This window comes from Pseudophryne corroboree, chromosome 4 (assembly GCF_028390025.1).
Source record: "Pseudophryne corroboree isolate aPseCor3 chromosome 4, aPseCor3.hap2, whole genome shotgun sequence".
In the NCBI taxonomy this organism is placed as follows: Eukaryota; Metazoa; Chordata; class Amphibia; order Anura; family Myobatrachidae; genus Pseudophryne; species Pseudophryne corroboree.
Window position 1 is genome coordinate 694,798,362 of NC_086447.1, and position 25,149 is coordinate 694,823,510.

The following is a 25,149-nucleotide window of genomic DNA, read 5'->3' on the forward strand; positions in this document are numbered from 1 at the left end:
TACTCTTAGCCATCATTAGGTTAGGTGTGTGTATGTGCTGTAGCAGCAGTGTACCGTACATTGCGGTTTAATATCACCTGGATGGAAAAACCACAGTTAGTGTGGTTGTGCCAGATGAGCCGTGTGGTGAGGTTAGTTATGGGCAACACCTGAAAAGGGCTGCTGTAGTGGCAGTGTTCCGTAACCTGTGATAAGCTTAAACATTTCAGGTGAACAGGATCACTAATTTCATATGACTAAGAATGGCGTATGAGCACGTAATGAACATAAAAATGGATGTCCAACCTCAACACAAGAGTTATACATGGCACTATAGGCCAAAATGTATTAAGCCTTAAAAAGTGATAAAGTGGAGACGGATAAAGGGGGGAATTCAAATGTTTGAAAAGTCGGTTTGGTGTCTGTTTTTTCCCGTCTATTAGATAGGAAAAAACAGACACCCAACTGACTTTTCAACAACTGAATATCCCCCAAAGAGTGATATATGACCAGCCAACCAGCTCCTAACTGTCATTTTTCAAACACAGCCTGTTACATGGCAGTTAGGAAGCTGATTGGCTGGTCATATTACTCTGTACAGAGTGATAAATGATCAGCCAATCAGCTTCCTCACTGCCATGTAACAGGCTGTGTTTGAAAAATGACAGTTAGGAAGCTGATTGGCTGATCATTTATCACTTTTTATCCATCTCCACTTTATAACTTTTTAAGGATTAATACATGTGGGCCTATTTGCTATAAGGTTCACATACCGTATCAGTGCAAGAAAAGAGTATCAAAAGTTATCATGCAATTTCATAATCTTTTAATGCACTTTTCATGCATTCAGAAGACTTTAATAAAATCATCCGGAACCCTGGTGATCACTTGAAAAGTTTAAAAAAATATATTTGTGATGAGAAATTAATTTTAACAAGTGAATATGTGGCCTATGTGCCCTAAACCTTATTCTTTACAGTAAAGTCACATGTGTGGCGCTGCCATCGGAAATATGTACCATAGAATGAAATACTAGTTTAAATAATAATAATAATAATAATAATAATAATAATAATAAATACTAGCAACAGTTGTTGCTCCTTCATCTGAGCTCTCTCCTCAGGCATTGACATGGCCTGACAAACAATGGTAGTTGCACGGTCATTCCTGGAGATAATTCTGTATCAGGTGCTGGAAAGGGGGAGGGGTCACAGACAAACAGACAGAGAGGGGGGGGGGGGGGGGGGTTGCAAATCCCACCCCTAAATTTCCCTTCAGCACACTAAAAATTACCTGTGACCATACCTGAACCTATCTGGTAATAGAAATTCAGAGAATTAGTCACACATGTTTGCAAACACATGTTTAAGCTGCTGAGCTACTTCACGGCTTCTCCAATATCAGCAGTCCTAACACTACATAATAGCAGTGCCCACGTAGGGCCATGTAATTTGTCACAGTAGGCCTCATGATAAAGGCTATTACTAAAACACATCCAGACAGAGAGCTAACTTACCCAGGAGCCACCCCCAGGATCTCACATTGGCACTACAAGGAACAGCATGCCTTCCAAATACTGCTCCCATTCAATGCCTCTCGCAAACAAGCAGACAAACAGTGGTAGTTGCTCGGTCATTCCTGGAGATAATTATGTATCTCAGCAGCTCAGCAGCTTAAACATGTGTTTGTAAACATGTGTGACTAATTCTCTGAATTTCTATTACCAGATAGGTTCAGGTATGGTCACATTGACATGGCCTCCCATCTCATTTAGATTTATGAAGGGGTTACATTTTCCTCAGATATTATATAGCTAACTTCTGCCCTGAGACCAAACAAAGTTAATGTTCCACAGATATACCAGAGAGAAAGAATTTACTTAATACTTTCTCTAGAAGTTTCCACACTATCCAACATTCATCTAGAGCTTGACCTTTTTATATCTATGCCCGGGAACTGTAGTTGCCACCTTCTCTCTTATGTGTAACTGACATATATTTGAAGTGTCTTTGTCCCATTCTCATCTCAGATACAGCTCAAAGTCAAACTTTCAAGGATGCTCAGTTGACAGACAACCAACAACTTTCTATACAAAATAGTTTACAGAAACTAAGGGGCCCATTCAGAGTTGATTGTAGATGTGCTAAAAAAAAAAAAAAAGCACATCTACAATGAAATACTCTGACATGGGATGCCCAGCACAGGGCAAGTCCGCCCCGCATGCTGGATCCAGCCCTCCCCACAGACATACGAGAGCATCGCACGGCGGCGATGCTTTCACATGTTTAGCGTAGCCCTCTGCCTGTGCAGCCTAGCTGCAAAGGCAGATGGCTACCCACCATGTTTCAGGTTGCAGCAGCTGCGTGTCAAGGAGCCGCCGCGAGCTGCCCCACAGATGGTCCAGACATGCCTACATTGTATGGACCGTGCCCCCACCCCAACGCCACCACAACGCCCCCTCCCACAACCGCCTCTGCCTGTCAATCAGGCAGAGGCTATCACACAAGTGAGATGCCATCGCATCTAACCAGGCTTCAGCCTGCGACCGCTGCCGTAGCATCGTCAAGTTCTGAATCAGCCCCTAAGTGCAAACAGAAATGAGCAGCCTCTATATAGACAACAGCAACATTTCACTTTATGTTTTCAGTTTGTAAAACCATAGAATTCTGGAGATTCTCTATGAACCTAAAGGACTTTTCTCACATATGAAGCAGATGTACTAAGCCTTGGAGAGTGATAAAGAGGAGAGAGATAAACTAGCAACTACTCATCTCCCAACTGTCATTTTTCAAGCACAGGCTACAACATGGCAGTTAGGAACTGATTGGCTGGAACTTTATTTCTCTCCACTTTATCACTTTCCATGGCTTAGTACATTTCCCCCATACCCTCAGAATATTCCCTTTTACCACGATGGACTTTGAATAGAGACATTTTGCACTACGTTGTCTTTTTGTCTTTAATTATTTTTAGGTTTTGTTACCAGAAGGGGAATGAAAACATCTCAAATAGAACTAGTGCCCAGTTTTGAACCAACAACATTCAGCAGAATGAGCAGTGTGACAATATGATTTATCATTGGTACATCATAATGTAGATCGTGTTCTGTGTTTCCTGGGCTCCCTCTAGCTGCTTTAAATTCTATGATATTCAAGTCATCACCATTCACATCTGGTGGCTCTATCCATTGCTTTCTTAGCTATGGTCCCAGGCAAGATTTATTTCCTTACTAAACTGGTGCCACATTGCTTAGCCTCATATACACAAGTGTTACTATCAAGTGATTAAGCATGTTTATTGCATGTCAACAAAGCTTAGTAAGAGGGTAAGAGAGAGAGTGGCGCCCAAGATGGCTGCCTCACCTTTTGTATGCTCCTGATCATCTCCATAAAACAGCTTAAATTCACCACAACTGACCTATGAATCATCATAAATATCAAAGGACTAAACTTTAACTTGTACTACTCTACGCGGACATTTCATCAAAACCAACGGATTGCATTCCTGTGCTGAGATACACACTGGATTGAATCCTGGACTGATTCCTCTGCATATCTCCACTGAGAAATCCTTCAGTTTAGCAGCTGCTGTACTCTGCATTGGACATTACCCAGATAAGGTACTGTGGATTACAACCTATCTTTGGCTACATCCAGCCCCTCACTTAGACATCATCCACCTCTGTTCTCTGAGCAACAAATAACTGACTTATTGCATTAATCTACTAATATCAGTATATTCAGGCTCTGAATTGCTGAAGGCTCACTGTTTAAAATCAGGATCCATTTCCAGGACACGTTATCACTACCCCCACAAAAAAATCTACTTCAAAGGCCTCTCACACTGAGACTTTTCACACCTACACAGTAGGAATTGGCTTTTAACACCTTTCCAAAAGACTGCCTATCCAAGGAAAATTTACTAAATCAGCAGTTATTTTATTTATTACTTGCTTCAAATATACCCAATAGGTTATAGCAATAACTTTGTTCATAATCCCATTATAATTTTGGATCACATACCGAATTGGGGGAAAACAAAACACAAAAAGGGGAAAAAAAAAAAAAAAAAAAGGGAAAAAAAAAAAAAAACACTGCTTTCTCTCCCTCTCTCATCATCATATGCAGCTCAAACTTATAGTAATCTGTCATTGATGACCAAATGTTTACGTATTGCTCCAGCTTCATTCTTTCACTCCGCCCACCACGTTCTGCAGTTCCTATCACACCATCACAGGCTTCTATTCTCCAATCCCTTGGCATTTTAAAAAGAAAACACAGGCGCATTCGTGGGAAGCGAGCAGGCCGGAAATGTATTTCCCCCGGTAACCATCTAAGTCCTTTGCCCCATACTCAAAGAACAATCAAATAGAAGTGATACCCAAAAGATGGCCCTGTGTGACCCCCATACCCAGAGCTCCTGCACTTAACATAAAGAAAACTGAAGGCCCTCTGGTATGCCCAATCAGGTCAGTCCTTTGTAATGCCAGATCTAGAAGAAACAAGACTGCAGCAATTGCTGACCTTATTGAATCTGTAGATCTAGCCTGTATTACAGAGACCTGGCTAGATGAAAATGCAGCACCTATATTGGAGGCTGCAGTACCAACAAACTATTCTGTCATCCACAAACCAAGACTGGACCGCAGGGGTGGCGGGGTGGCTATCTGCTTCAAAAAAGAACTTAAACTTAGGGTCCAACCTATTGAAACTACTCGCTCATTCAAGTGCATTGCTGCCCGGAGTTCGACAGGATTAGCTTTCAGAGTACTTCTCATTTACCGGCCACCTGGAGATGGAAATATATTTCTACAAGAAATTGCAGACACTGTTGCTGGCCTGGTCAGGGAACATCAAAGATGGCTCATCCTCGGGGATTTCAATGCATGGGTGGATGATGAGCTCTCACGCCTTGGCCAAGACCTCCTGTGCACAATGAATGGTCTGGGCTTCACACAGGTCATTCCCTCTGCCACACATAAAAGTGGTCACACTCTCGACCTTGTCTTTCAGATTGGATTAGAAGTCACTGACCTAAAAATAGACCCAGTCATCTGGTCAGACCACTACTCCCTCTGGTTCTCAGTTGCAACCCCTCAAATAAGATCTCTGCCCGTGGTGTTGACCAGGTATCGTCCAAGGAGGGGTATGACTCCCCAGGCTCTTGCAGCAAATCTGGATCTCTCTGCTATACTGGGTGCCTGTGAAGATCCCTGTTCCCTAGTCTGTTTTATATAATAGGGATGTTATGGCTGCAATTGATATTATCGCCCCTGTGCGTTTAAGACCTCGTAAACCACAACGTCAAGCTCCATGGTTCGACAACAGTGTTAGTGAGCTCAAGAAAAGGGGGCGTAGACTGGAAAGACGATGGAGGAAGACTAACCTAGTGGATGACAAAATAAAACTAATAAAGCATAACGAAGAATATCAATCGACAATCACTCGTAAGAAATCACAGTTCCTGTCAAATGAGATCACAGCAGCAAACAATAGGCCAGCTCAACTTTTCCGCACAGTGGAGATGCTTTGCAAGCCAGCATGCCTGCAGACTGATGAGACCCTCTCCCAGGCAAGATGCAAGGAGTTTGCAAACTTCTTTGCAGATAAAATATCCACCATCCGGGCTGGAATCTCCACAGTGCCATCAAAGGAGTGCCAAACTACAAAGCCTGCCAATATAAGCTACCTGCCTTCATGGACCAGCTTTGACCCAGTGGATGTAAAGGACACTGCTGAAATTGCTCGGATTTGCGTCCCACCACCTGTGATCTGGGCCCGGCCTCAACCAAGCTTCTAATAGGTTGTATGGATATAATTGGTCCTGTCTTTGCAAAAATTGTTCAGTGCTCTTTGAAGACAGGCATCTTTCCTGGACCCCTAAAGGAAGCAATTGTTAGACCGCTTCTTAAAAAACCTCATTTAGATCCCGACTGCATGACCAACTACAGACCGGTATAAAACCTTCCTTTTCTAGGAAAGGTAATTGAGAAAGTCGTTGCAAATCAACTGGAAACCCACCTGACAACCCATGATATTTATGATCCATTTCAATCAGGATTCAGGAGAAGACATAGCACTGAAACAGCCCTGGTGTGTGTGTTAAATGATCTTCTGATGGCAAAAGACATAGGTGACTGTTCAATATTAATCCTTCTGGATCTCTCGGCAGCATTTGATACCGTGGACCATGGGCTTCTGATTGAGCGACTGATACATTTCTGTGGTCTGGATGGCACAGTCCTAAACTGGTTCAAATCATTTCTCTCAGGCAGGTCACAGAGAGTATCATCTGGATTATACTCATCACCACCAGTGCCATTGCCATGTGGTGTCCCACAAGGTTCTGTACTATCCCCCATGCTTTTTGCAGTATACATGCACCCATTGGGCGAAATAATCAGGCGCCATGGCCTGGTCTACCACTGCTATGCAGATGATACACAACTGTACTTGTCCTTTGCTCCGGGCACTGATAACCCAATAGCAACCCTAAATGGCTGTCTAGCTGAACTACAGGAGTGGATGAGTGCCAGTTGGCTGCGACTGAACCCGGATAAAACAGAGGTCCTTATGATACGACCGCAACATCAAAGGACAAGACTGCAGCATAGCCAACCAACTGGACTTACACTCGGGGATTCAGAATTACAGACCAGTGATCGTGTGCGGAATCTTGGCGTTGTCCTGGATGGTGGCTTGACACTTAAACATCAGATATCAGCCACAATCAAATCCTCATTCTTTCACCTGAGGAACATAGCCAGAATCAAGCACTTAATTCCCTCAGATAATATGCCAAAAGTCATACATGTATTTGTATCATCTCGATTAGACTACTGTAATGCCCTCTACCTTGGTCTACCAGCAAAAGAATTGCCCCGCTTACAGCTGGTGCAAAACACAGCTGCCAGGCTATTAACCAACCAGTCCCGTTCTAGCCATATAACACCCATCCTCTACTCCCTTCACTGGCTGCCTGTAAGATGGCGAATCATCTTCAAGATCGGCTTACTGAGTTTCAAAGCATTACATGACCAAGGCCCAAGGTACCTGAAACAGCTTCTGGCCCCATACTGCCCCACTCGATTACTGCAATCTGTAGATGAAGGACTTTTAGCAGTACCTCGAATCTACCGTAATTCATCTGGGGGTCGAGCTTTTAGTCATGCGGCTCCGACTCTATGGAACTCACTTCCCCGCACAGTGCGAGAGGCCCCAACTATAGAATCCTTCAAAAGTAGACTCAAGACTTTTCTGTTTACTCAAGCATTTCCATAATGTCCCTTTTAGTATCTTCATGCTTCTGTATTTTATGAAAATGTACTTCATTATTTTCTGTACTATATCATGCTATGTATCTGTTAAGCGCCTTGAGTCCTATTGGAGAAAGAGCGCTATATAAATAAAATTATTATTATTATTATTATTATTATTATTATTATTATTATTATTATTATAAATACCCTGATGCTGGGGTTCCAGAAGGTAATATATATGTGAATGGACACTTGATTTGCTATGAGTCAGTTATATTGTTGCCTGCATTTATAGTGCCTTCATAGAAGTCAGTGCTTAGTAACAATTTTATTGGAATGTATGTAAAGTACATAATGCACAGGGAAACATAATTCAAAATATCTAAAAACTCCTTTGAAACAAGCACAAATTAACCACGGTTCAATAAGTGATGCATTTCAGCGAATGTGTGTACAAGACCCTATTGAGATCCACATACCAGGGACTAACAAGAGTTCCTTCTCTGTTGCATTTCCTGATAGTCAGACTCTGCATTGCTTACATGGGTTCGGTATGTGATCCCGGCAGACAGGATGCCGGCGGTCATAATACAGAAGCTGGCATACCAATGTTCACAGTCCCGACAGGGGTGAGGTAAGTATTCTACCTTCCTCCCTTCCCCACTAACCCTAACCCTCCTTTACTGCAGCCCATCCCTAACCTCCCCTCTTAATGCCTAAACCTAACCCCCCTTTTTGGCAGCCTAACCCTAACCCTCCCCCTTTAGTACCTAAACCTAACCCTCCCCCAGTGGTGCCTAACCCTAACTTCCGCCCCCTTGCAGCCTAACCCTAACCCTCCCGTCTATAATTACCTTAGGGATCCCAGCTGTCGGGATCCCTGGCGTCAGGATGCTGACCTGGTCGGGAATCTGTGTCGGTGTTCTGACGGCTGTCGGGATTCTGATGCTGTATTTTGGCTGCCGAGATCCCGACAGTCGGGTTTATGAATGTATACCACTTTCATATGGTAATTAGCCACAACAATCTTGAACCATCACTACCTAATGGAGTAACAAGATATGTTGCATTTAGTAACTGTGGATCACGTAATTGATGACGTTTTCCAATCTATTTGTTGTCTCTGAGAGCAAGGGTGTAGCTACCATAGGTGTAGGGAGTGCAGCTGCTATGGGGCCCAGAGCTGAGAGGGGCCGCCTTCTCTGTCACAGTTGCATGTTTTATATACGTTTTCATCATTGGGTGGTGCATAGGGGCCCTGACAAATTTTTGCCTTGGGGCTTGTAATATAGGTATGTCGCTGGACGGGATTCGTAGGATTTACCGACAAACGGGATGCCGGCCATCATTATACAGACAACGGCATCCAGATCGTCAGTATGCCACCAGCGGGGTGAGTGCAAAGACTCCCCTTGCAGGCTCGCTGCACTCGCCACACTGTGGGCTTGTGGCTTGCTGCGATCGCCACAGGTTCTATTCCCACTCTATGGGTGTCGTAGACACCCACGAGTGGGAATAGCCCGTTAGCCGGGATTCCGGCTGCCGGCGTTGTCAGTGGTTGGAACCCGGCATCAGTATCCTGCGCTGGCCATGACCCTATGGTGATGAGAAACTTTTCTAAAGCCACGCCCCCTTTTCTCTTATGTCATAGAGGATGCTGGGGTCCACATTAGTACCATGGGGTATAGACGGGTCCACTAGGAGCCATTGGCACTTTAAGTGTTTGAGAGTGTGGGCTGGCTCCTCCCTCTATGCCCCTCCTACCAGACTCAGTTTAGAAAATGTGCCCAGAGGAGCCGGTCACAGCTAGGGGAGCTCTACAGAGCTTCTCTGGAAAAGTTTAGTTTTAGAATTTTTTATTTTACAGGGAGGCTGCTGGCAACAGCCTCCCTGCTTCGTGGGACTAAGGGGGGGAGTAGTGTCCACCCTGCGGGGTCTGAGCTACTATCTCCGCTGACAGGACACTGAGCTCCTGAGGGGATCGAACGTTCCCCGCCACAGGGGATCGCTCACCCCGGCAGCATGCCGCCACCCCCTTACAGAGCCAGAAGATCAGTGGTGAGTCAGTCACCGGCCCCCCTAGCAAGCGGGGAGCCGGTGTGAAGATGGCGGCAACAGAGTATGGAGCGCAGTACTAACTGCGCTCCGGGGCTCAGCGGTACATAGTGCGGCGCTGTGGGGGGCGCCCTGAGCCAGCGCCTACACCCTACACTGACCTCTAAGCCTGTCAGGTCCCTGGATCGCTGCCAGCATGATTCCTCAGGCCAGTATAATCTCCTGAAGAGCGGGAAGACAGCGCCATTCAGGGGGCGGAGCTTCTCCTCAGAGCGGACCCAGCAGCGTTCAGCGCCATTTTCCTGCCTGCAGAAACGCTGTCAGTGAAGAGCAGTTCCTCCATATCAACTCCAGCTATCTCTTACAGTACCAGGGGGTTGTAGAAGGTGTGTGTGTGTGTGTGTGTGGGGGGGGGGGGGGCTGTGTAACCTATTAAGGTACACAGTCAGCGCTGGCTGGGGTCTCCCTATACCTTGAAAGCTCTGTGTGTGGGTTGGCTCCAATCTCTGTGTCCCTCTTGCCATTCTTGGGGGTGAAACTCTGTCTAGCCACGTGTGTGTGTGTGTGTGTGTGTGTGTGTGTGTGTGTGTGTGTGTGTGTGTGTGTGTGTGTGTGTGTGTGTGTGGAGTGTTTGGGGCCTCCATTTAGCTATGTCCAGGGACTCTGTGTCATATGCTGCAGAGGATATGTCCTCTCAGGATGATCTCATTCCATGTAATCAGGATTGCACTGTTTTAGCGCAGATACCAGAGCCTGAATGGTTATCCTCTATCAAATCTATGATTTCTCAGATTTCTACTAGGGTTGCAGAAGTAATATTTGGAAAGCCGCACAGAAACTCACATTCAATAGGTAATTGCTTCAGAAATAAACTGACACTCGTGGGATATTCTCCCTTAATATATCAAAATTATACCTTAACAAAATATCTGATTGGTATAAACAGTTTTGACGGTCAGTGGTGCTCCCAAGGGTATAGAAACAAGTATTACAAAATATACCAAAAGAAGGACAAGACAACCCTGGTAGAGAGCACTCCTTATCTGAAGCAAAGTTAGATTAGCATTGTATTATTATCTTGAATAAAATTATCATTTTTAGTGGGTATGCCTTAAATGAGTTTTAGAATTTACCTAACATATATATATCTTTTAAAAGAAACACTTGTGATCAAATGTGAAAATATCTAACAGTAGTAAATATAATATAACCTGATTTAAACTATTCAAGAATATGTTGGGGTCCGTCAGCACAATTGCCCCCCCTGTATTTTGTATTATGCGTGACTGTTTGAATTACTAGCCCTACAATACCTGGGAATCGCTCCTGCAGATTTACTCTGATTTATGTGAAACCTGTGTGCACCCTTCCATTAAATGTATTAGAGAGAAAAAAAAAATAATATTAAAGTGAATGTCACGGAAACACATACAAAAAAAAAAAAGTTGGCACTTTAGGATTCGAACCCTGGACCCTTAGCGTGGGAGCCTTCATCGCTAGCCCACAATGCCTCGTGAGAGATTTGCAAGTTCATGTGTAAAATTACTGCAAATAGCGACCCCCTCCCCATTGGTGTTGGTTTATGCCTTAGGGGACTCGGACTCTCATACTTGCATTTCAAAAGCACGGTATTTTCCACCGCCACCTGCTACCCCCATCGTCCTTCCCCCTAGGAGCCTGCACAGGTCATGCAGTAGACAGGCAGGGAGTTCAGGTCATGTGCAATACACAAACGCCGAAGATCTACACTACTGTGTTGCTCAGTTAGTTGCGTTAGAACACACTCATTTATACCCATTACCGCTGTGTATTTGCATTTAGCGTAAAGATTCGCTCCTGCAGATTTACTCTGATTTATGTGAAACCTGTGTGCACCCTTCCATTGAATGTATTAGAGAGAAAAAAATAATATTAAAGTGAATGTCACGGGAACACATGCAAAAAAAAAAGTTGGCACTTTAGGACTCAAACCCTCAACCCTCAGCACGGGAGTTGGGAGCCTTCATCGCTAGCCCATGATGCCTCATGAGAGATTTACAAGTTTATGTGTAAAAGTACTGCAAATAGTGACCCCTCCCCATTGGTGTTGGTTTATGCCTTAGGGGACTCAGGCGCTCATACTTGCATTTCAAAAGCACGGTATTTTCCACCACCTCCTGCTACCCCCATCGCCCTCCCCCCCTGGGAGCCTGCACAGGTCATGCAGTAGACAGGGAGGGAGTTCAGGTCATGTGCAATACACAAACGCCGAAGATCTACACTACTGTGTTGCTCAGTTAGTTGCATCAGAATACACTAATTTATACTCATTACCGCTGTGTATTTGCATTTAGCGTAAAGACTCGCTCCTGCAAATTTACTCTGGTTTATGTGAAACCTGTGTGCACCCTTCCATTGAATGCATTAGAGAGAAAAAAATAATATTAAAGTGAATGTCGCGGGAACACATACAAAAAAAAAAGTTGGCACTTTAGGACTCGAACCCTGGACCCTCAGCGTGGGAGGTGGGAGCCTTCATCGCTGGCCCACGACACCTCATGAGAGGTTTACATGTTAATTTGTAAAAGTACTGCAAATAGCGACTCTTCCCCATTATGCCTTAGGGAACTCGGACGCTCATGTATATTTATTTCAAAAGCACGGTGTTTATGCATTGTACATTCTTCCTTTTACACAATTAGTTGCATCTCCATACACAAACTTGCGTCTGCATACACAAGTGTTTCAACATGTTTGTTTGTGTCTGTACAAACTATTTACAGTACAGTATATTGAGAACTCTCACCGTTTGACCATTGGTCACCATCTATTAACATTACAGTCGTCACTGACCAATTGCCAGAGCTGTAGATAAGTCCGCCGCTATACGATCGAAAGTACTGGATTGGAGGAGCATTAGCCACCCAGTGGTGGAGATGTGTAATGCATGCTGAGTATCTAGTATCGCCTCAACGCGCCTGCCCGTGATTAAACTCAGCAAGCTAAGCTATCGCCTTAGCGTGACTAAACGTCCGTCTAGGCGGAGAAACAATCAAGATAACGGAAGCTACATCTGTATTAGAGGGCTGTGTATGTGTTATATGTATTAGAGGGCTTTGTATGTGTTATATGTATTAGAGGGTTCTGTATGTGTTATATGTATTAGAGGGCTGTGTATGTGTTATACGTATTAGAGGGCTGTGTACTGTGTGTTATATGTATTAGAGGGCTGTGTATGTGTTATATGTATTAGAGGGCTGTGTATGTGTACTGTATGTGTTATATGTATTAGAGGGCTGTGTATGTGTTATATGTATTAGAGGGCTCTTTATGTGTTATATGTATTAGAGGGCTCTGTATGTGTTATATGTATTAGAAAGCTGTGTACTGTATGTGTTATATGTATTAGAAGGCTGTGTATGTGTTATATGTATTAGAGGGCTGTGTACTGTATGTGTTATATGTATTAGAGGGCTGTGTATGTGTTATATGTATTAGAGGGCTGTGTATGTGTTATATGTATTAGAGGGCTGTGTACTGTATGTGTTATATGTATTAGAGGGCTGTGTATGTGTTATATGTATTAGAGGGCTGTGTACTGTATGTGTTATATGTATTAGAGGGCTGTGTATGTGTTATATGTATTAGAGGGCTGTGTATGTGTTATATGTATTAGAGGTCTTTGTATGTGTTATACGACGTATTAGAGGTCTTTGTATGTGTTATACGTATTAGAGGTAGAGATGTGCAGCGGGCACTTTTCGTGTTTTGTGTTTTGGTTCTAATTCCATTTTCGTGTTTAGGTTTTGGCTTGGTTTTGCCAAAACCACCCTTTCGTGGTTTTGGTTTTGGATCTGGATGAAAACATAAAAACAGCAAAAATCACAGATTTTGGGGGTAATTTTGCTCCTACGGTATTATTAACCTCAATAACAATCATTTCCACTCATTTCCAGTCTATTCTGAACACCTCACACCTCACAATATTGTTTTTAGGCCAAAAGGTTGCACAGAGGTTGCTGGATGACTAAGCTAAGCGACACAAGTGGACAACACAAACACCTGGCCCATCTAGGAGTGGCACTGCAGTGTCAGACAGGAGGGCAGATATAAAAAAAAAAGGCCCCAAACAGCACATCATGCAAAGAAGAAAAAGAATTGCAATGAGGTAGTTGTATGACTAAGCGAAGCAACAAAAACAATTGGCCCATCTAGGCGTAGCACTGCAGGCCCCTAACAGTACATGATGCAAAGAAGAAAAAAAGGTGCACCGAGGTTGCTGTAGCTAAGCTAAGTGACACAATCACCTGGCCCATCTAGTAGTGTCACGTAGTGGCTGAATGTCTAGAGTCGGCCACAATTGTTCGGTCCACTGACAGCATCTCCAGCACGCTCCAGTCACTTTTTAAAAAATCTGCAATTGGTGAACTTATACGGCAGTACCCCAGGACTAATACAGCAGTACGCCTGGACTCATACGGCAGTGTCACACAGGATGGCACTTTTCAAAAACTAGGCCCCAAACAGCACCTCATGCAAAGATGTCGAAGAGGTGTAATGAGGTAGCTGTATGACGAAGCCAAGCGACACAAACAATTCCAACTGGAATTATACGTCCAAATCACTGGAATTAATTGGCAAGATCACTGTAATTAATAATTATAAATCACTGACATTAATTGGCAAAATCAATGTAATTATACGTCCAAATCACTGGAATTAAATGGCAAAATCTCGCTATCGCCTGCCTAGTGAAGTGGAATCTAGGTGGGATTTGGTACCGCGGACACAATACCTCCACCAATTGTCTAAATACCACAGCACTAATGGCGGATACCGGGCGCACGTCTAACACCAACATAAGTGTCAAGGCCTCAGTTATGAGGGCTTCCATCGTCATGTGAAGCTGAACCACTAGTCATGAACACAGGCCAGGGCTTCAACCGTTCCTTGCCACTCCGTGTCATAAATGGCATATTGGCAAGTCTACGTTTCTCCTCAGATCATTTCAATTTCTTTTTTTTTGGTCTTTTTACTGAACATTGGCTTTTTGGATTTTACATGCCCTCTACTATCACATTGGGCATCGACCTTGGCATACGACGTTGATGGCATTTCATCGTCTATGTCATGGCTAGTGGCAGCAGCTTCAGCACTAGGAGGAAGTGGTTCTTCTTGATCTTTCCCTATTTTATCCTCCAAATTTTTGTTCTCCATTATTTTTTGGGAGTTATATGAGAGAATATGAGGCACAGGAATGACTGGAATGACTGATGGACAGGACACTACCACTGGTCTGATGCAGCACAACAGGTTGTTGTTATAATTATTATACTGCAGCAGTGGACATATAGCAGCAGCGTATATCGTCACTGGAATTACTGATGACACAGAACACTACCACTGGTCTGATGCAGCACAACAGGTTGTTGTTATAATTATTATACTGCAGCAGTGGACATATAGCAGCAGCGTATATCGTCACTGGAATTACTGATGACACAGGACACTACCACTGGTCTGATGCAGCACAACAGGTTGTTGTTATAATTATTATACTGCAGCAGTGGACATATAGCAGCAGCGTATATGGCCACTGGAATGACTGATGACAAAGGACACTACCACTGGTCTGATGCAGCACAACAGGTTGTTGTTATAATTATTATACTGCAGCAGTGGACATATAGCAGCAGCGTATATGGCCACTGGAATTACTGATGACACAGGACACTACCACTGGTCTGCACAACACAGCACCACTTTATACAGCTACACTGTATATATGACAGCAGAGAACACCAACACTGTGAATGGCTGGACTGATGCAGCACAATACACTGACTACACTGGACTGGTCTGCACAACACAGCACCACTTTATACAGCTACACTGTATATATGACAGCAGAGAACACCAACACTGTGAATGGCTGGACTGATGCAGCACAGTACACTGACTACACTGGACTGGTCTGCACAACACAGCACCACTTATACAACTACACTGGATATATGGCAGCAGAGAACACCAACACTGTCGGTGTACTGGGTCCCATGATTTCTGTTGGGGGCCCTGCTCTAATCCATAGTATGTTCTATTTTTTTTTTTAGCACTCTCTATTTTACCATTTACTTGTATAATAACATGGCATAACCCAATTACAGTATATTGGGGGTAATTCTGCGTTGATCGCAGCAGCAAGTTTGTTAGAAATTAGGCAAAACCATGTGCACTGCAGGGGGGCAGACATAACATTTGCAGAGAGAGTTAGATTTGGGTGGGTTATATTTTGTTTCTGTGCAGGCTAAATACTGGCTGCTTTATGTTTACACTGCAATTTAGATTTCAGATTGAACGCACCCCACCCAAATCTAACTCTCTCTGCACATGTTATATCTGCCCCACCTGCACTACACATGGGGGGTAATTCCAAGTTGATCGCAGCAGGAAATTTTTTAGCAGTTGGGCAAAACCATGTGCACTGCAGGGGGGGGGGGGGGGGGGGGCAGATATAATATTTGCAGAGAGAGTTAGATTTGGGTGGGTTATTTTGTTTCTGTGCAGGGTAAATACTGGCTGCTTTATTTTAACACTGCAATTTAGATTGCAGATTGAACTCACCACACCCAAATCCATCTCTCTCTGCACATGTTATATCTGCCCCCCCTGCAGTGCACATGGGCCCTCATTCCGAGTTGTTCGCTCGTTCTTTTTCATCGCATCGCAGTGAAAATCCGCTTAGTACGCATGCGCAATGTTCGCACTGCGACTGCGCCAAGTAACTTTACTATGAAGAAAGTATTTTTACTCACGGCTTTTTCTTCGCTTCGGCGATCGTAATGTGATTGACAGGAAATGGGTGTTACTGGGCGGAAACACGGCGTTTCAGGGGCGTGTGGCTGAAAACGCTACCGTTTCCGGAAAAAACGCAGGAGTGGCCGGGGAAACGGTGGGAGTGCCTGGGCGAACGCTGGGTGTGTTTGTGACGTCAACCAGGAACGACAAGCACTGAACTGATCGCACAGGCAGAGTAAGTCTGGAGCTACTCTGAAACTGCTAAGTAGTTAGTAATCGCAATATTGCGAATACATCGGTCGCAATTTTAAGAAACTAAGATTCACTCCCAGTAGGCGGCGGCTTAGCGTGTGTAACTCTGCTAAATTCGCCTTGCGACCGATCAACTCGGAATGAGGGCCATGGTTTTGCCCAACTGCTAACAAATTTCCTGCTACAATCAACTCAGAATTAGGCCCATTGTTTTTAATTAACTATAGGATTATACTTTTCATGCACTCACCGTTGTTATATTCCATGATGTAGAAAACAATTGCAAAAGGCGCTGAAGAGTAATATACTGTATCTAAAAATTACTCCCGAAATAAAAATAAAAAATATATATTTTGAAACTATTAATTTGAATATTATAGCAGATCCAACACTTTATGCCAAGAAGGCTCATCTCAACTAGCAGCAGCCACGTCACCATTTCGTTGTGCTTACTGTATTGTGATTGGCTGGGAGAGCACAGTTAGGTGTGAGGACTCGGGCAGCCAATCATAACAGAAAAAGAAAGTTACTGTGGGACAACTTATGCACTATGTAGGCGGCTGGGCCGAAAGATAGAAAACATTTACAAGGGGAAGAGATTACTGAGACCACACAGAAGTATAGCACTGAAACCTTTGGGAATAAAGGATTTTTTTATAACCTCATGATTGAAAATAATATTTTTCTTGGGCAGAGGAGTAGGATTTCTTTTTAGAACTGACAACCACTTAAAGGCAAAGAACTACAAATATCAAGTACAGTAGTCAAATGAGTGACTGATATAGCGGTAAGTGATCCAACACAAAGTGAAATTGAGAAGATCTAAAAAGCCAAGGACAATGGGCCTTATTCAGCTTCAGTTGCAGTTTTGCTAAAATTGCAAAACTGTAAATGCTATCACTTGCGTGCAATACAGCTGCGAGCACATCGCTGATTTAGGGTAGCACCCCTGCCCACACAGTCTGGTGAAGGCAGTCGGCCTGCCGCAATGTTTCCAGTCACTAAGGTCGCATGTGACGTCATGCGTCCGCCATGGACCTGCCCCTGCAACAGCACGTCCCTCCCCTTGAACACCTCTGCCTGTCAATCAGGCAGAGGCATTAGTGAGATGCGATCACATCTTATTGTGTGCACACACGCAATATGGCTCCTGCGCGTGTGTGCTTGGCATAAATACTTCAGTATGCAATAACATCGCTGATGTGATCCATACTGAATAAGGCCCTATGTTCCATTTTTTGTAAAGCTCATAATATGTTATAGCAGACTCCTTACAAGTAATTAACACATTTCTAAATATTTTACACTATGTGATTCATCACGCTCTATGGGCACACTTCACATTGTCGTAAGGGGCTACGCCCCCTTAACCCTTGCACGTCCTTGTGGCGTGCAATATTTTTATTATATGGAGTATTACCTCCAATCATAATTGTATGAGTGTTTAAATATTGCAAGGACAAAGGGCTTGCAATGGTTAAGGGGTCGAAGCCCCTCGCAACGGCGTGAACAGTGCACGCAGGGCCTGATGAATCACCCAGTAGGTGCTGTGGTTGGGGGAATGGCGGATGCGGGGGAGACGCGGAAGGGGGAGGGGGTCCGGGGGTGCTGTGGGTGGGGTGAGGGGGCAGTTGCAGGGGTGCCATGGGTGGGGGAGAGGTGTGGGTGCGACAGGTGGGGTAGGGGTGGGTAATGCTTTTCCTGCTTCTCCTCCTGGAAGCAGGTAAGCTGCTGTCCTCCGTTTGGCAGTGGCTTTCCTGGAGACTCGCACAGCAGCAAAGCAGCCAGTCACTATTGTTTGCGCCGGTGTCCCAACGCGTCACATTACAGGGAAGAAGATGCACTCAATAAACTACAGCTCCCAGCAGCCCTAACGACTGGAATGCTCTGGCGCTAAGTGCTGCTGGGAGCTGTAGTTTATTTAGTGTGTCTACTTCCCTGTAATGCGGCTCGTTGGAACACCGGCGCTAACAATAGTGACTGTCTGGCAGAACTGACTGATTCGCTGAATCAATGTAAAAGGGGAGAGTGCTGTGCAGTGTCAGTGACACTGCACACCCACTGCACTGCATAGCAGTCACCTTTTACATTGATTCAGCGTCCAGACATTACCCTCCGCGATATCACCCACTCTATCCATTACATTAGCCATCTCAGGGCTTCCAGGCCGGCAGCACAGGTGCTGTGTTGCGGAGTCAGGACCTCTGGAGATCTGGGCACGGCTGTGGCAGGGAGGCACTTCTGTGACATCACGTGCAGAGGAGGCTCCGGAGCTCAGAGAGTATGCGGCGCAGGGAAGGCTATGAAAGCCTTTGGCTGCGCCGCTTTCATACACATCTATGGTGGTAGCCGAAGCAGCTTTTGTTCCACCTGCGCCGCGGCTAGGGAGTGGGGATTGTTGATGCCGGAGGGGGCAGGCAGACTGGCAGCAGGACATAGGACGCTGCAGTAAAAGGATTGTTTTTCCCTATCTACAGCGCAGAGACTTGCTGCAGATGCACTGGCATACCCTCCAGCTGTACCTTTTTGGCAGGTACAGGACCTTTTTTTTGGTCTGTACCGATTTTTAACTCTCCACACCCTCTTTTCAAATTTGTCCCGATTGTTATGTGTACATTGTTGGAGGGTATGTTGCTGCAGATGCAGTGGGCCAATTTTGGGGTGTGGACCTGGAGCTGCAGCTCCATCAGCCCCATTGTTAATCCTGCTCTGGGAACACACAGCAGCCAAAGGGCAGAACCTCCCATTGGATGTAACCTGTGTGGGAGGGTGTTTCTTGCACAATCAGCTGTGGACTGGGTGTGATAGACCTACTGCTAACCCAATGAGAGCTCCTAGCCACGCCCAGCGTTATACATACAGGCACAGAGTCACAGATCTGGGCTATTATATAGGAGATGATAGTCCTTGGTACCTTCCTTTAGTTTGCATTTCTGATTGTTGGAGTTTCTGAGAGGACTTGTCACAAACAACAAATAAACTAGCTATACATGCAAGTAAAAGCAATACCTATAATATTAACTATTGAGTTACTCTAATGAAATATATACAGGTTGAGTATCCCATATCCAAATATTCCGAAATACGGAATATTCCGAAATACAGACTTTTTTGAGTAAGAGTGAGATAGTGAAACCTTTGTTTTCTGATGGCTTAATGTACACAAACTTTGTTTAATACACAAAGTTATTAAAAATATTGTATTAAATGACCTTCAGGCTGTGTGTATAAGGTGTATATGAAACATAAATGAATTGTGTGAATGTACACACACTTTGTTTAATGTACAAAGTTATAGAAAATATTGGCTAAAATGATCTTCAGGCTGTGTGTATAAGGTGTATATGAAACATAAATACATTCTGTGCTTAGACTTAGGTCCCATAGCCATGATATCTCATTATGGTATGCAATTATTCCAAAATATGTAAAAATCCGATATCCAAAATACCTCTGGTCCCAAGCATTTTGGATAAGGGATACTCAACCTGTACACATTATATATAACATTCTCAGGTCTGGCACTCCCGATAACCAGCTTAGCTTCCCCGATGCCTTCACAATCCATACATTTCTAAAAACACATAGGTGCGGCACTCAGGTTCACTTAAAATAGCAGGGTACGGACAGCATTCCAAATTTTTATACTGTATACAAATATATATATATTTTATTTTTTAATTGTTTTGTTTTGTCTTAATTTCTGTTTTGCTATTTTGAAGTGTGCATGGACCTTAATATGATACTTGATCCGCTGCTTCAATGTTTGAATCACAATAGAAATATTATTTAGTCATCAGAAACTTATTATATTTGTTATTTTTCAGTTTCCAGTCCTAGGCCTGGCATGTCAGAATTTGATAGATGGGTCTCCGGCTTCTCACAAGGCAGTAAGTAGTTTATTATTACATTCAGTCTCTGTAATCTAGATTCTAAATAATTGCTTATTTTAGTGTATTTTTTTATGTGTATCATTTCCTGCTATAAAGCATATTTGTAGAAATGAGAACATGTCTATGATTTTGGATAGAAGTATATCAGAAACAACATAAATTTGAGGCAAGAGCGTTTCAGAGATAATGGAGCAAAGGTTTTAGGTGCAGATGAGGAAAGGACCCAGGTGGTCACAAATGCAGATAAGCTTCTGTAACAGCCAAGGTCTTTAGCTAGGCCGTAGGGAGCTTGCCTGGGTCCTGGTAAAGCATTAGGGTATGGCCTAATCACAAAGGTATGGTCACGCCCCCTTTAAAAAAAAACATGAAAAACCCGACTGTTTATGTATCGCGGAAACGGCATTGACCTGCACAGGGGGGTGCCGTGTGCTCCCCAGCCAAAGGCAGACACAGTGTGATCGCTAACCCCCACCTGCAGGCAGAGGAGACTTCTGCACTCAGTGCCACTGCACTCCAGTATACAGTTGTGTGTACTGGCTGATAGGTATAAAGGGGGGAGGGGGAAGAACCTGGGACCTCCAACAAGCCTGGGCCGGGCTAATTAATCCTTCTGCTAGGACTTGCCCCGCAGTGATGTCAACAGGGGGACTCTGGGAGGCCATGACCCTTTTTTCAGAGGGGGTTACTATTGGCCACACCAGGAGCCACCGACCCCAGTGCTGCCACTGAAGAAGCTTTGCCAGTTTTTGGGGTACAGACTGATACTATTTTAAGTACATTGTCTTGTAAATATCCCACACAGAATCAAGGCGGCTCAGATGTTGTTTAAAATAATATGGAATAAATACGTCATACACCTAAAAATTGTTGCAGTTGTTGCCTTCAGCATCTGAATAATTACAGCTAATACAGCAGGTTGCAGATGGTGGGTCTATATGATCAGTAGAAATGTTTTCATACCCTTAATGATATCACTAATGGAACCCACATGTATATAATCCCCAATCAGAAAGTGATGGAAGGAATTCTTAAGAAAAATTCTTCCAGATCGCCTTCTAGTTGTCTGACATACAATGTACATCCTTGAAGGCAAGCCAACATCATTTTTCAAAGTTGCTATTTAAAGCTTCTTTTTGTGTGTTATTTTCAATGTGTGTCAGGGGCATATCCAGAACTTGTGGGCACCATGGCAACATACTGAAGGGGCCTCTGTCCCAATGCTTCTTGAGAGACACCTCTCCACAGCAGCTATTCATTTTATGTCCCATAGTAATGCCCTAGTTAATATTATGCCCCATAGTAGTGCCCAAGTTAATATTATGCCCCATGGTAGTAGCCCAGTTTATAGTATGCCCCATAGCAGTGCCCTAGTTTATTTTATGAACTTAGTTCACATTATGTGACATTGTAGGGCTGCCAGTAAACATTATGCCACATATTACCCACCAATTCACATTATGATATACAGTGTCCCAAGTTCAGATTATGCCACATTACAGTGCTCCTTGTTGATACTGTGGAACATTAGAATGCCATCCAGCTCAAATTATGCCATGTTACAGTGCCCCAGTTCATATTTTGCCACACTATAGTGCCTGCATTTCATATTGTGCCTCATTAATGTGCCCCAGTTCTTATTATGCAACATTATATAAGCTTGTTGCAGTGAATAGTATTATCAATGGATCTGGTTCCTTGTGTGAAGCTTAAACTGTTCGTTACCAGTACCTTTTACTTTCCTCACTGCATCAACAGCCTGGGAACCATCAATCATTTTTGATGCAATGGATATGATGTCCAAATTCAAAATCTCAGAAAATTAGAATATTGCATAAAATCAATAAAAAAAGGATTTTAAATACAGAAATGTTGGCCCTCTGAAAACTATAATCATGCATATGTACTCAGTACTTTGTTTGGGTCCCTTTTGCATGAATTACTGCCTCAATGCGGCATGGCATGGATTCTATCAACCTATGGCACTGTTGAGGTGTTATGGAAGACCAGGATGCTTCAATAGCGGCCTTCAGCTCTTCTGCATTGTTCGGTCTCATATCTCTCATCTTTACATATGCATAATTATACTTTTCAGAGGGCCGGCATTTCTGTATTTAAAATCCTTTTTTTAATTGATTTTATGTAATATTCTAATTTTCTGAGATTTTTAATTTGGGGTTTTCTTAAACTGTAAGCCACAATCATCAAAATTAAAACAAATAAAGGCTTGAAATATCTCACTTTACATGTATTGAGTCTATATAATATATTAGTTTCACCTTTTAAGTTGAATTACTGAAATAAATTCTAATTTTTTTTAGAGTTTCACCTGTATTGCTATGTTGCTAATTGACAAATAGATGAAGTGGGGGTCTGCAAATATGTTGCCGAATTCTAGCTAAGGGTGTTACGACCAGTCAGTACAGGAAAGTAATACCACTTTCTCATACGTCCTAGAGGATGCTGGGGACGACATCAAGACCATGGGGTATAGTAGGGATCCGCAGGAGACATGGGCACTCTAAAGACTTTTCATTGGGTGTGAACTGGCTCCTCCCTCTATGTCCCTCCTCCAGACCTCAGTTTTAGAAATGTGCCCAGGCTGACTGGATGCACTCTGAGGAGCTCTACTGAGTTTCTCTGAAAATACTTATGTTAGTTTTTATTTTCAGAGAGATCTGCTGGCATCAGACTCCCTGCTTCATGGGATTGAGGGGGCAGAAGTAGGAACCAACTTCCTAAAGAGTTTCATGGCTCTGCTTCTGGCTGAAAGGACACCATTAGCTCCTGAAGGGAACTGAACGCTAGCCGTGCCTAGATGCTCACTCCCACAGCACGCCGTCACCCCCCTCACAGAGCCAAAAGTCAGAAGACAGGTGAGTATTAGAAGACAGATCTTCAATCAAGAAAGTGACGGCTAAATGTACCGCGCGGCTGGCGGGAGCGCAGCGCGCCATGTTGCCCACACATACACAGGCACTGCAGTGTGCAGGGCGCGGGGGGGCGCCCTGGGCAGCATGAAACCTATGGAAACTGGCATAAATAAGGGGCATAAGTTGCTGAGGCACAATCCTACCCCCGCCAGTATAAAAAATTACCTCATAAAAGCTGAGGAAAAACACACCATTGAAGAGTGGAGCTTCCTCCTCAGTCAGCCAGCACACTGCTCAGCGCCATTTTCTATCTCTCCTCAGGCTGCAGAGACAACACTGGTCCTCCTCCACTACTGAACAAGTATCAGGGTGCAAAACAGGGGGGGACACAGTGAATTTGGTGCTATATAATTGTGTGATTAACATTATAAAAGCGCTGAATGTCAGTGGGCATTTTGTGTTCACAGACATTGTGTTACTGGCGCTGGGTTGTGAACTGGCAAAATCCTATCTGTGTCCCTCTGACAGATTTTACTGTGGGTCTGTCCCCTATAAATCCCGGAGTGTCTGTGGTGTGGTTCTGCACGTGAGTGACATGTCTGTGGCAGGGAACTCTGTGGAGACATGTTAGGGACACAGAGGTGTAATATGACACCAAGAGCCTGACTGGGTGAAAGGTTACATGGTAGTGTGAATCATATCAGTAAGAGGTTGGACTGAATCTCATACAGAAAATTAAAATAATCTGTTGAAGATGTGATTTTTAATAGTTCTGCCTTTCATCCACAGGGACCTTTCTGGGTCACATACAAATTTGCACAAGTAGTACAAACTGATACCGACACGGACTCTGATTCCTGTGTCGACACTAGTGATTCCAGGGGAATAGGTCCTAAGTTAGCAAAAAAGCATTCAAAACATGTTTTAGCTATAAAGGAGGTGTTAGAAGTTACGAAGCTCCATCTTTTACCACAAGGAGAGGATATACTTTAGTAAAGAAGTAATGTAATTTTCCCTCCACCTCAGGTCTGATTTAACCTGAAAAGAAATTTCTGATTCCCAAAAGGGTATCAGGCAGCTTACCGTTTTCCAAAAATGGTGGGAGTCACCCCGCATTTTAGACAGGGCCCTGTCATAAAAGAGAAAAGGTGTTTCTCCCTGCGCCTGGAATGGCTTCACTTAAGGAGCCGACAGACCACAAGTGAGTGAGGTGATTTATTGATGTGGCCAATGGGACACTACTCAGGCCTACCATTGTCTGTGAGTGGGTGAGTAGTGCTATTGAAAAGTGGTCAGAAAACTTGTCATTAGACATTGACACAATAGATGGAGACGAGATACTCCTAACGTTAGGTCATATCAAAGACGCTGCTGCGTACGTACTAGAATCCATGAAATATATTGGTTTCTTGGGACCAAGAACCGCTACCATGGCAGTATCGGCTTGGAGGGCCAGTGGAATGCTGATGCAGATTCCAAAAGAAATATGGAGGCTCTCCCGTATAAAGGTGAGGCCTTGTTTGGTGATGGGCTGGATGCATTAGGCTCGGCGGCTACCGCAGGTAAGTCGACATTCTTGCCTTATGCTCCTACACCAGCGAAAAAGACACATCACTCTCACATACAGTCCTTTCGGCCCAACAAATACAAAAAGACCAAAGGTCTCCCCTTTTTTTGCAGGTAGGGGAAGGGGAAAAGGAAAGAAATCTGCAGCGTCTCCCGGATCGCAGGAGCAGAAGTCCACCCCTGCTTCTGCCAAATCTGCAGCTTAACGTTGGGGCTCCCTTGCGGGAGTCCGCTTGGGTGGGAGCACGTCTGAAATTTTTCAGCCAAATCTGGATTCAATCTGGCCTGGACCAATGGGTCTTACAAATAGCGTCCCTTAGGTACAAACTAGAGTTTCAAGACGTCCCCCCATGCCGATTTTTCAAATTGACCTTGACAGCTTCTCTTCCGGGAAGAGAGGCAGTAACAACGGCAATTCAAAAATTATGTCAGGATCAGGTCATTGTCCTGGTACCCTTGGCGCAGTAAGGAGAAGGTTTTTTATTCAAGCCTCTTCGTA

At 44.0% G+C, this 25,149-nt stretch overlaps 1 protein-coding gene across 3 annotated transcripts in view; it reads left to right on the forward strand.

The window, feature by feature from the left end:
* Window positions 1–25,149, forward strand: part of VIT (vitrin) — a 293,710-nt gene that overhangs the window by 204,302 nt on the left and 64,259 nt on the right. For all 3 annotated transcript variants that reach the window (XM_063917916.1, XM_063917914.1, XM_063917915.1), the window contains one exon: window positions 20,149–20,211. In XM_063917916.1, the coding sequence (XP_063773986.1) occupies window positions 20,149–20,211 (63 nt within the window). The remainder of the gene's footprint in view (window positions 1–20,148; window positions 20,212–25,149) is intronic.